General features: G+C 39.9%; 1 protein-coding gene across 1 annotated transcript in view; it reads left to right on the forward strand.

The window, feature by feature from the left end:
* The first annotated feature begins 3,483 nt into the window (after positions 1-3,483).
* The window catches only part of LOC141494211 (melanoma-associated antigen E1-like), a 28,228-nt gene continuing 19,061 nt past the window's right edge, over positions 3,484-12,650 (forward strand). Inside the window, exons 1-3 of the mRNA XM_074195307.1 lie at positions 3,484-4,380; positions 4,550-4,602; positions 7,025-7,076. Of these exons, the coding sequence (XP_074051408.1) occupies positions 3,507-4,380; positions 4,550-4,602; positions 7,025-7,076 (979 nt within the window). The 5' untranslated portion in view covers positions 3,484-3,506. The remainder of the gene's footprint in view (positions 4,381-4,549; positions 4,603-7,024; positions 7,077-12,650) is intronic.

The raw sequence follows: 12,650 nt of genomic DNA on the forward strand, positions 1-12,650 counted from the left end.
AAAAGATGAGGCTCCTTAAAGACAATGGTATCTTGTAGTGGTAAGGCAGAAAAGAATTTTGGAGAGGTGGTAGAGAAATAAAAGAACATAGAGGAAACACTTTAAAAACACAAGAAAGAGGTGGCTAGGTGACACAGTGGATAGAGCACTGGCCCTGGAGTCAGGACCTGAGTTCAAATCCAACCTCAGACACTAATTACCTAGTTGTGTGGCCTTGGGCAAGCCACTTAACCCCATTGCCTTGCAAAATCCTAAAAAAGAAACAAAACAAAAAAAAAAAACCCACAAGAAAGCATAATTTCAGAACAAAACACAAACAAGCAGAGAAGTGTTAATTTTTTTGTCTTATTATTGTGTTATTATTGTTATTGTATTATTTGTTGTGTTATTATTGTGTTAAATTATCTTCTTTGAAAAACAGATGAGAAGTATGATTCAGTGTTCTCCCTGTTCTTTGGGAACAGAGTTTAGAGAAGCTAGGTGGAGAAGTGGATGGAGCCCCAATCCTGGAGGAGAACCTGAATTCAAATCCAGCCTCAAAAACTTGTGTGTCTGTGTAACCTTAGATAAGTTGCTTAACCAAAAAAAGTTTCTAAACACACAAAAAAAGTTCCTAAACACAAAGTTCCTAAACATAAAAAATCAAATCACAATGGTATCATTACATTTTAAGTTTCTTGAGGGCAGAGACTGTCTCTTGCTTTTTTTTCTCCAGTTTAGAGAAAATTAATTTGCAGTTCTTCCAACAAAATCAAAAACAAATCACTATACCATAAATATTCAACTTTAAATATCTTCTCATATACTCTAAACTCCATTCATCTATGGTTTACTTTGGAACAAGGAATTGATATACTTTGGGGTTTTTTTTTTTAAGATTTTATTTATTTGAGTTTTACAATTTTTCCCCTAATCTTACTTCCCTCCTTCTTTCCTTCCTTTTTTTTTAAAGGTCATTTTCTTTCTTTCTTTTTTTACTTTTAAAGTTTTCATTTATTTTGAATTTTACAATTTTTCCCCTTACTTCCCTCCCCGCCCTCCTACAGAAGGCAATTTGCCACTCTTTACATTGCTTCCATAGTATACAATGATCCAAACTGAATGTGATGAGAGACAAATCTTATCTTTAGGGAAGAAACAAAGTATAAGAGTTATCTTGCTTCTTTTTTATGTCTCCATCCTTAGCACAGGTACCCAATCAATGTTTAATGACTGGACTAGCATCAGAAAAGGTGAGACATCCCTGATCAGAAAGGCAATTCTGCATAAAATCTTCAATACATATCTTTGTGTCCCCTAGCGCCTTGAATATAGGAAGAGACCCCAAAAGTCACCTAATTCAACCCTTTCATTTTACAGATGGGGAAACTGAGACCCAGGATTGGCCCAAGTAGTGATTGGCCCAAGATCCCATGGATGGTGAGCACTTTAGAATGCTCTGAAAGATTTCAATCCAAACTCTCTGCCACACCAAGAAAATAGCCCCGCTGCTACAAAGTCCCCAAAGCACAGATTAATAACCTCAAAGTTCACTTACTCCAACTTCATTTTCCAGATAAGGAAACCGAGACCCAGGGAGGTTAGGTATTGTCCCCAGAGTCGCAGTGATTAACAAGAAGCAGGATTTGAACCCAGGTCCCGAGGCTCCAGGGGTAATACCACACTTCCTGACCCTGGCTGGGCTTCCTGGGACCTTGGAATCATGGGGCTGACGGTGTTCCTTTGGGCTTGAAATTGCAGCCCAGGGAGGTTAAATGTCACACTCAAAGTCAGTCTTATTAAGAAGAGGTGGCGGGGCTGACCTCAGACACTTAATAATGACCTTGGGCAAGCCACTTAACCCCACTGCCAAACAAACAAACAAACAAACAAATAAATAAATAAACAAATAAACAAATAGATATAGATAGATAAACAAATAAATAAATAGATGATAGATAAGTAAAAAAATAAATAGATGATAGATAAGCAAATAAACAAATAGATGCTAGATAGATAGATAAACAAATAGATGATAGATGAACAAATAAACAAACAAATAAATAAATGATAGATAAACAAATAAACAAATAAATAGATGATAGACAGGTAGACAGGTAGATAAACAAATAAACAGATGATATATAGATAAACAAATAAACAAACAAATAAATAGATGATAGATAGATAAACAAATAAATAGATGAGATAGATAAATAAACAAACAGATGATAGATAAACAAATAAATAGATAGATAAACAAATGAATAAATAGATGATAGATTGATAAAGAAATAAATAAATAGATGATAGATAAAGAAATAAATAAATAGATGGTAGACAGATGATAAATAAATAAACAAACAAATAAATAAATAGATAGATATAGATAGATAGATAAACAAACAAATAAATAGATGATAGATAGATAAAGAAACAAATAAACAGATGATAGATAGACAAACAAATAAACAAACAAATAAATAGATGATAGACAGATAAATAAACATACAAACATGATAGATAGATAAACAAATAAAGAAATAGACAGATAAATAGATGATAGATAGATAAACAAAAAAATAAATAGATGATAGATAAACAAATAAATAAATAGATGATAGACAGATAAGCAAATAAACAAATAAATAGATGATAGATAAACAAATAAATAAATAGATGATAGATAAAGAAACAAATAAACAGATGATAGATAAACAAATAAACAAACAAATAAATAGATGATAGATAAATAAACATACAAACATGATAGATAGATAAACAAATAAAGAAATAGACAAATAGATGATAGATAAACAAAAAATAAATAGATGATAGATAAGCAAATAAATAAATAGATGATAGATAGATAAACAAATAAATAAATAGGTGATAGACAGATAGATAAATACACAAATAAACAAATAGATATAGATAGATACACAAACAAATAAATAGATGATAGATAAATAAACGATGATAGATAGATAGATAAACAAATAAACAAATAAATAGATGATAGATAAATAAATAAGTAAACAAATAAATAGATGATTAGATAGATAGATAGATAGATAGATAGATAGATAGATAGATAGATAGATAGATACGAGGCGGTATTTGAACCCGCATCCAGCGTCCTGGCCTGCAGAACCGATGCGGGCAGGCTCGGAAACTGAGGCACGGGAGGCGGGGCCGGGAGGCGCGGCCGCGCGGCGGCGGTGCTCCCGCGAGACTCCGCGAGAAAGCCTCGCTCGGGGCCGGCCGGGCGCGGGGCCGCGCGCGGGGCCGCGCGCGCCTTCGGCCTCTGTCCCTCCCGGCCGCCGCTCCGCCCCCTCCTCGCCTCACGCAGAGCGCCGGGGCGCGCACGTCCCGCACGCCGCGCAGGCGCGCCGCCAGCGGGGGGGGGGGGGCGCCGAGAGGGGCCGAGCCGCGTCACGCCCGCGGCCCGCGCGCGGCTCTCGCGAGGGCGGAGGGGGTGCGCGGAAGGGCCAGCCACCGGGCCGCGTCCCGAGCCGGGGGTCGCCATGTCGCAGCCGAGGCAAGGCCGAGGCCCCCCCCGCGACAGCGACGACGACGGCGACGACGCGGGCGACGGCCCCAGCACCAGCAGCGGCTTGTCCCGGGCGCTGGCGCAGGCCGGGCCCTCGCAGGAGGAGGACGCCATGGAGGAGGGCTGCGAGGAGCCCCGGCCCGGGCCCTCCTCCCAGGCCCCGAGGCGGCCCGCCAAGCGCACCGAGGCCCAGGTGCAGCAGAAGGTGAACGAGCTGGTGCAGTTCCTGCTGGTGAAGGACCAGAAGAAGGTGCCCATCCGGCGGGCCGACATGGTGAAGACCGTCCTGCAGGACTACAAGGACCTGGCCTCGGCCATCATCGAGCGCGCCGGCCGCACGCTGGAGGAGGTGTTCGGGCTGCAGCTGCGCGAGATCGACGCCAAGCACCACGCCTACATCATCGTCAACAAGCTGGAGCGCCTGGAGGGCGACGGCATGCGCCAGGACCAGGGCGTGGCCAAGATGGGGCTGCTCATGGTCATCCTCAGCCTCATCTTCATGAAGGGCAACGCGGCCCGCGAGGCGCTGGTGTGGGACGTGCTCAGGAAGCTGCGCGTGGACCCCGACAAGAGGCACAAGACCTTCGGGGACGTGAAGAAGCTGGTCAAGGACGAGTTCGTGCGCCAGAAGTACCTGGAGTACACCCGGGTGCCCCACACCGACCCCCCGGAGTACGAGTTCCTCTGGGGCCCCAGGGCCGCCCACGAGACCAGCAAGATGCAAGTCCTGCGCTTCGTGGCCAAGATCCAGAACCGGGAGCCTTCCAGCTGGGCCTCCCAGTACAGCGAAGCCCTCCAGGACGAAATGGCCTCGGCTGCGGCGGCCGGCCCCGCCTCGTCCGCCACCTGAGCCGCCCCCGGCTGCCGGCAGAGCCCTTGCCAGGCCGCTGCCCCCCAAAAAATCCCCCAAGTTGCTTATTTACATTTGAACCCCAAGGTTTTCTCTCCTCTCCATTCCTGACCCAAGGACTCATGGACAGGCCTTCCAGATTTGAACCCGCTACTTCCCCTTCCCAGACTGGCCGGAGACGTTGCACACAAAGTCGGACCGTCCTGTCCTTGACACCCGGGTGAGCTTTCCTAGCCTTGAACCCATTCACGGACAGGATAATGGAACCATCTCGGACGTGCCAAGCCTGTGTTTCCTTTTCACTTAATAAATTTCGCGAGCATTCACCCCGTGTCTGGATGTCCCTGTGTGCTGGGCCTTCCTGGGGAGCGGGGAGGAGGGGCCGCGCGGTTGGCTTTGGGGTCACCAGAGCCTGCTGTAAAAGTGATGCTGTTTAGAGGCAGATCCAGCCCCATGGTCAAGCACCATGTGTGCCGAAGGATCTAGAGCGATTGATGAAGGGTGGCAAAGAGGGACCACCTTTTACCTGGGTGTGGGGAAGCTACTATAGGGGATTGTATCCTGTGAATGAACCCATGGCTGTTCCCCCAATGCCTATAGCTTTAAGTTTTTGGCACCCATCTCCTTAATTCTGTGAATCGTGGGAAAAAGTCATGATTGCCTAATCCTAGTTAGAATTCTGTTTCCCTTTAGTTTCTAGAGTGATAAATGCATTTTTTTTTTGAAGAGTACATTACAAAGGGTGATCACTATGGCTTAGGGGCAAAAGACCTGATTGAACCAATATAACTAGCAGGTCCTTCCACATATGTAGGTATAGATATGTAAGGATATCTATATTCTTACATAAAATATATCCATATTTATATAGCTATATCCATATGTAAGGATAGATAACACTTAAGCAGAGCCTAGAATATCTGAGGTAATAAAATTTATTAAATTGCATTTGCCACTAAGGAAAAAAAGGAATGACAGGAGGGAGGAAATAGATAACTCCATTGCTCATGTCTAGAGTAGTCTTTACTTAGCTGAGATTTTTCAGAACCCCAAAGATGTCAAAAAACCTTAGAAATCATCCAATCTTGTAACCATAGTGATGTGGAAACTGAGAACTAGAGAAAGCTAAGTGATTTGTCCAACATGATACAGTTAAGAGAATTAGGATCAAAATGAGTTTTCTTTCCCCCTAAGCCACAGTTCCATTAGAATAGGCCTAGTCCCCTGTCCCTTCACTTTCCCCACCTGCCAACCTAATCTAAATCTTGGTTTCCTTATAGTTGGATTATTGTAAGACACCTGGCTGACCTCCGTATCTCCAATGTTTCCTATAATAAACCATCCTTCATGCCATTATCACATAATCAGAGAATTATAGAGCAGAAAAGGATCTTAGAAATCACCTACTGTAATCTTATTTTAGGGAAAAGTAAACAGAACCAGAGAAATGAAGTAACTGGTCCAAGAATAAATGAGTAGTAAATGGAGAGCTTGGATTCAAACTCTCATCCTGTGACTCCTAAATCCAGGGTTCTTGCCACTATTAACTTGCTGCCCTCCAATACTATGGGCAAATGACTCCCTAAGAATCACAAATTAAGAGATAGGTTGTGATCTGCACCTTTTTTTTTTAGGTTTTTGCAAGGCAAATGGGGTTAAGTGGTTTGCCCAAGGCCACACAGCTAGGTAATTATTAAGTATCTGACCAGATTTGAACCCAGGTACTCCTGACTCCAGGGCCAGTGCTTTATCCACTGTGCCACCTAGCCACCCCTGTGGTCTTCATTGATGGAGGCATTTACCACACCAACAAAATCATTTCACATAACAGTATAAGTATTTTTGTCATGTTTTGTTTAAAAAAGCCACAGTGGATCACTGTTTCTATATATATATATACATATATATATATACATACTTGTACATATTAGACATATATGTTAGTGGGTCCCTATTTTAATTTAGGTATATAAAACAAATATACATCTATTATATATTATGTATGTATTTGTGTATATATAAAACAAATATATATATTCATATTAGACTCTTTTCTCTCCATATATATTAGACTCCAAACTCTGGTTTGACTTTCAAACTTTAGAAACTTTAAGTCAAAACACTCATTTCAACCATCCCCATGAGATGGTAGAGCAAAGCTAAAAAAATAGCTTTGTTTTATAACTGTTTTGTCATTTCCTTCTCCAGCTCATTTTACAGTTGAGGAAACTGAGGCAAGCAGGGTTAAGTAACTTGCCCAGGGTCACATAGTATCTGAGATCTATTTTGAACTGAGGACTTCCTGACTCTAAACCAAGTGCTTGTAACTACTGCTTAGTTAGATGCTCCCAGGTTTCAATAGTCCTTGATGCCTTTCCCAAAGCAGTCTAAAGAGTCTTACAGAGAGACACTTTCCTAAGGGCTTTTGGTTAAGGGAAAAATACCATCCAGTGAAAACTAGGAGTAAAAATACAATATGAATTTCAGTTTATTACTCCAGAAAGGGAAAGAAACTGAGAACTAAAACCTTCCAGTGAATACTGAAAGAGAGAATAAACTTGGAGGAAATTAGCAGGAACTCTCTTAGCTCCAGCCAAGATAGCATAGATGGTACCCACATAGCTCCTGCAATTGTGTGGCAGCAACGAAGCATTCTTATCAGAGCTACAGAGGCCCTGGTACCCATGGTTACAGGTAGGGGAAAAGACCTAGACTCCAGCATAGAAATATAGAGAAATAAGTCTGTTTCTCAGTTTGCAACCTAGCTTTGCCCATCCCCCCATCTTTCAGTGAGTATGTTTGGTGACTATGCTCTGGCCAAAAGAACAAATATGGATTTGCAAAGTAATGGGCTTTATCCTTAGAAATAAACTTTTGGAATTTAATTTTTAGCTTGTTATTCTTTATATCAGATTTTATCCTGACCCATTTATAGCCATTCTGGCTTAAGAATTTTCCATGTTCTTTTTTCTCCCCAATATGTTCTCTTCTTCATCCTCTCTCCCCTATCTAATTTTACTTTTGAATATCTTATGTCCCTATTTTTTTTTTCTTCTTCAGAGTTGTTCTATTTCTGAACAGGCTGCCTCCACTACCAACGTGTGTGTGTGTGTGTGTGTGTGTGTGTGTGTGTGTGTGTATGTTTAAACAAATTCAACTAGTATTTATTAACCATCTCCCATGTACCAGACCTTGTTCGAAATGGTAGAGATACAAAGAAAAGCAAACACTTGTCTCTACTCCCTTCAATGACCTGTATAGTCAAGTCTTCAGTCAGTCAAGTAAATGTTTATTGAGTTTATTGAGTACTATTGTAAAGCACTATGCAAGGTATTGAAAGGGATTTTTTAAAAGTGTAAACCATTTTTGTACAAGGAACTAATAATCAGAAAATTGAGGAACGGCAAACAATGCAACAGCATAAACAATCTCTTTTGGAGGATTATTGTTAATTTTTACTTTACTCCCCTAATTCCTTTTCACTTTCCCAACTGAATTCCACTGATTGTCCTTTTCACCCTCCAGCCAACCAATTATTCATCAATATATTAAAGCAATGTACTTTTTACAATATAGGCCTTAAATGAAGAATAGTAGTCTTGTATTACTTTAATGTAGAACTTTCATTGAATCATAGGGATTTCATTAGGAGAAAATCCTTAGCAGAGCCAAGGTGAAGAAGAACACAATTGAAAAGTGAGGTGAGGGGTAACTAGGTGGCACAGTGGATAGAGCACTGGCCCTTGGAGTCAGGAGGACCTGAGTTCAAATCCAGACTCATACACTTAGCTGTGTGACCTTGGGCAAGTCATTTAAAACCCCACTGCCTTGCAAAAAACAAAAAAGAAAGAAACAATCCCAAACATGTTAAGTGAGACTTCAGTTAGTCTCAAATAACATTATTATCATGTGTGATGTACACATATCCAACCTAAAATTGATTTTTTTTTGACAAAAGTTAGTTGGATACTCTTTATCCAGAAAGTTCAAAAAATAGAAGGTGATAGTTTTTTTTTTTCACTAAAAGCTACATATTCTAACTGAATTATAAGCAGTTGGTTATCAGTTATCTCCTTAGTATTTCTGCAAAGCACTAGGAAGTAGTTATCCTGGATTCTGTTCTTGGCTCTGCCATGGAATTACCATGTAGAGTTGGACTTGCTTGATTAATCTCTTCCTTCTACAGTTTATCCATCTGTAAGGGTATAGCACCAACTTCAAAGAGGTCTGAGTCTTAATTACTGTTTGTGAAGTGCCCAGAGATTCTTGGATGAAAGAAAGAAACCCCTGAAAATATTCTGAGGATACATGGCAGCAGGTGGAAAGTATTACTATTAAATGTGACTCTTGATCTCAGAAACCATTTTTGCAAACTATCCCTTTGGGGCATAAGAAATGTCAAGTTGGATAAAATGATTACATGTGACCAATGTTCCTTTTTAGCTTTTAAAAGTTGCACACAGATTGTCAGGTTCTGTGAGCAGACAGTTGTGTTCTATGAATCATAAAATATTATAAATTATGAAGACTAAAACATATGAGTGAGATATAAGAAATGGATTTTGGGAAGGCTTTGCCATCTTGCCCCAGCTCCCAAGATACAGATGCCCTAGAAGGCAGAGTTCACATAGTGAAGGACTGAGGCTTAAGATCATTTACCCATGCTTGGGTCCTGAGGAAGAATCTGTGCCTTACTCTGACTCTTACTCTAGAGAAATAGGGAACTCAAACTTGGTGAACCACAGTATATGCCCAAAAGAATAAACAAAAGAGCAAGAACCAGAGAGAGACTACAGGTTAAAGTACCAAAAAAATTTCCTGGGTCATTTGGGGGAACAATGATATGATAGAACCAGTAGAACATGTAATTGAGATTGGTTCCGAGGTAAGAAAAAAAAATCCAGGAACCCTAAGCTTTCCTTCCATGTGATCAGGGTCCCTCAGTCTTGGTGAAGACCAGTTTCCATAAGGACTGCTCTATGGAAGCTAAATTACCCCTGCTATACTTGTTTCTTATCTTTCTATATCAGGTCTAAATAAACCTCCCTTTGCCTAACTGTTCCATGACTTAGAGTACCCTATTCTTGTCCCCAAATCAAATCTGAGCTAATTGGAATACTAGTGTTAGTGTCATCCCTAAAAAAGGTTTGAATTGTAAAGCTTTTCTAAGATCCTCTGAATGTGAATCCATACTTAGAGAAAAGGTTCTTAAACCTTTTGGACAGTAGGCTGATGTTTTTAAATATATAAAATAAAATACATAGGATTACAAAGTAAAGCAATTATTTTGAAATACAATTGTCTATATACATATAGATATCGCTATATTATATCAAATATACATAGTGTATATGTATTTAGTTTTACAGATAGATAGATAGACAGACAGACAGATGGATGGAGAGATGGAGAGATATAGTTTAGAGACCTCAAATTAAGAACCTCTAGAAAGGGACCAAGATAGCTCTGCTTCTGACAAGGCTCATTTACTGTTGAGATTACTCAGAGCTGTCCCCCTCTGTTAACAGGCACTTGATTCCTTGGGAGTTGGAAGATGTGCCTCTAAAGTTATTGACCATATTTAATTCAGAGCAGGAAAGCATTCCCTCTGCAAGGGAAAATTGCACCCCTACTTTTTGCAAAGAATTAGGAGATCAAGGAAGGAAGCCCAACCAAAAGTCACAGTGAAGCAAGCAGACTCCTAGGGAAATGCTTTGTAAGATTAGCTATGTAGATAAAACATAGCTAACATCCCAGAGAACATTTCATGTGAGTAACCAGCCCCCTTTCACAAATGCTACTATGTAGGTTTTCTTGAAGTGGAAAATCCCTCAAATCAAGAAATTCCTTAAAAGGATAATCCTATAATATTTATTAGTTCTCTAGGCATTTCTTGGTATCATCTATGAGCTAGAATGAGGAATAATGAAGCTAAAATTTTTCCTGTTCAAATTGTCTTGCATATTTTGGGGAAAACTGTTCCCATATAAGGTAAAAGATCAAGAGAATGTTTTCTTGAACCAAATTAGGATCAGTTGATTCCTGTTCCTTTTCCCATAAGGTAATTAATTCCTTTCTCTTGGTTTTGTTGTGCCCACTCAATTCCTGCCTACCAGAGACACATCATTTCCAAAGTGTCTATCACTCCCTGCAATCTTGTTGCTTCTTTATACAAATAGCAGTAAAATATTTAAAAGACTCTTCTGGGGCAGCTAGGTGGTGGGGTGGATAGAACACTGGCCCTGGAGTCAGGAGGTCCTGAGTTCAAACACTTAGTAATTACCTAGCTGTGTGACCTTGGGCAAATCACTTGATGCCATTGCCTTGCAAACAAAAAAACAAAAACAAAAAAGAATCTTCTGAATGTTGAAGACAAGCAGGTTTAAAGGGCTATTAGAAGTAGCAGGTCACAGATTGGACTATGAATAGATCCTAAGTTTTTTCCAAGTCTATATATCACTTTTTCTTGTAAATCTATCTGATTTTTGCCTTTTCTTTATATTTCATCCCAATTTTTCCTAGTTGGAGGGAAATTAATATTCATTTGACTTGTGAATGACTTGATTTGGCCAATATCAACCTTTACCTAGTGCTCTCATTGCTACAAATAAGATTTGTATGACATTTAAAGTCATCAAGGAACCGCAAGTACTGGACTAAATGCATATTCCCAGAATTCATAACTATGGTACTACAATAAAAAAAAATTTAAAACGATGGCTTACGGCCTAAATGCCTGGAAAGCAACAAATTTCTCTAAAGTTGGAAAAAAGCCAATGTCTTTGCAATTTTGAAAACCAATAAAACATCAGATGACACAAAGAGTCATTGGCCTACTTCATTGCTTAGATTTGCACATAAACTTCAGAAGATAATAGCATATAGATCATAGACACTCCCTTCTTCCAAAAGAACAAGCTGACTTTTGAAGAAAGAAAAAAAGTAATGCACCACTGACAAAGCTACATTATTTGATATTAAAAATATATTTGTTACAAGGCAGAAACTAGTTATTTTTTTTGTCATGATATGGTGGAGTAAACCCTGGACACAGAGGCCCCAAATTTGGGTTAAGTTCCTTCTCTGCCATTAACTGGTTGTGTGATTCTGAGCAAGTAACAGTTTCTCTGGGCCCAAATTATCTGCAAAATGAGCCTACTGGACTAGATAATTTTCATGGTCATTTCTAGCTCTAACCTTTTTATGGTTCTCTGTGTTCATTGATTATTTTGACTCTCTTGAGCCAAAAATTCAATAATGTTCCTAATAAAAATATTTCAGCTTCACAGTTTGCTTCTATGAGATATGCAGGTTTTTATGGATTAAACCTGAATTTGGAAGTGAAGGGACTTCATAATTTCTGTTTGCAGTTAAGTATTCAAAGAGCCAATGAATTTCTGGTCCAACAATTGTTCCGACTTTTTAGTTCATCATAGAATCAATGATTTAGAACTGGAAGGGACCTTAGAGGTTATTTAGCTTAACTCTTTAATTTTACTGATGAAGGAACCATGGACCAGAGAAATTTGCCCAAAATTACACGTCTAATTAATTTCAGGGCAGGGATTCAAATTCCAGCATCTTTCAACTGAACCATACTAATCCCACCCTCTAAATGAAGGGTCTATAGTCGGATATTCTAATGCCTTTGGTGAATAGTTGCTGCTGTCAAACCAATGAACCAAAAACTTCTGTAATAGTTATCACCCTGGCCCCCAATGCTGTTACATTTTACTCCTCCTCCAGGGTTTTCTGGTGTCCTTGTAAGAGTATCTAGACTCTACTATTCACTCCAGTCCTTACTAATGTAATTAATTACTCGAATAATTTCAGGGGGTCCACTATACTCTAGTTCCATTTAATTAATATTCAGATTGGCTTTTATAAAGGAATATTTACTTCTATACCTGGGGACATAATCACTCTCATACAGTACACCATCCCAGGGGAAAGGTGACAGGGAAAGGCAGGAAGAAGAGATTAGATTCAGGGCTTAGCTCAGTTCCAATTTACTACAGACCCACCAAGTTTCAAATCCAAAACCTTTCCCTTGGACTCTGGCTTCTCAGTCTCCCTATTAGGTTGACTACTATATGTGCAACCTAGAATCCTGCCTCCAAGGATCTAGCCATAGCCAAATCTCCTGCCCCTAGAACTCAGGAAACAAAATTAACTAAAATAAAACTTCAGTGCCAAAGCCCTCTCAGGGTCATAGGGTTAGAGAAGAGAAGACAGCCCTTCACCCTACCCAGTCACTTAATGGTATAA

This window comes from Macrotis lagotis, chromosome 7 (assembly GCF_037893015.1).
Source record: "Macrotis lagotis isolate mMagLag1 chromosome 7, bilby.v1.9.chrom.fasta, whole genome shotgun sequence".
Taxonomy (NCBI): Eukaryota; Metazoa; Chordata; class Mammalia; order Peramelemorphia; family Peramelidae; genus Macrotis; species Macrotis lagotis.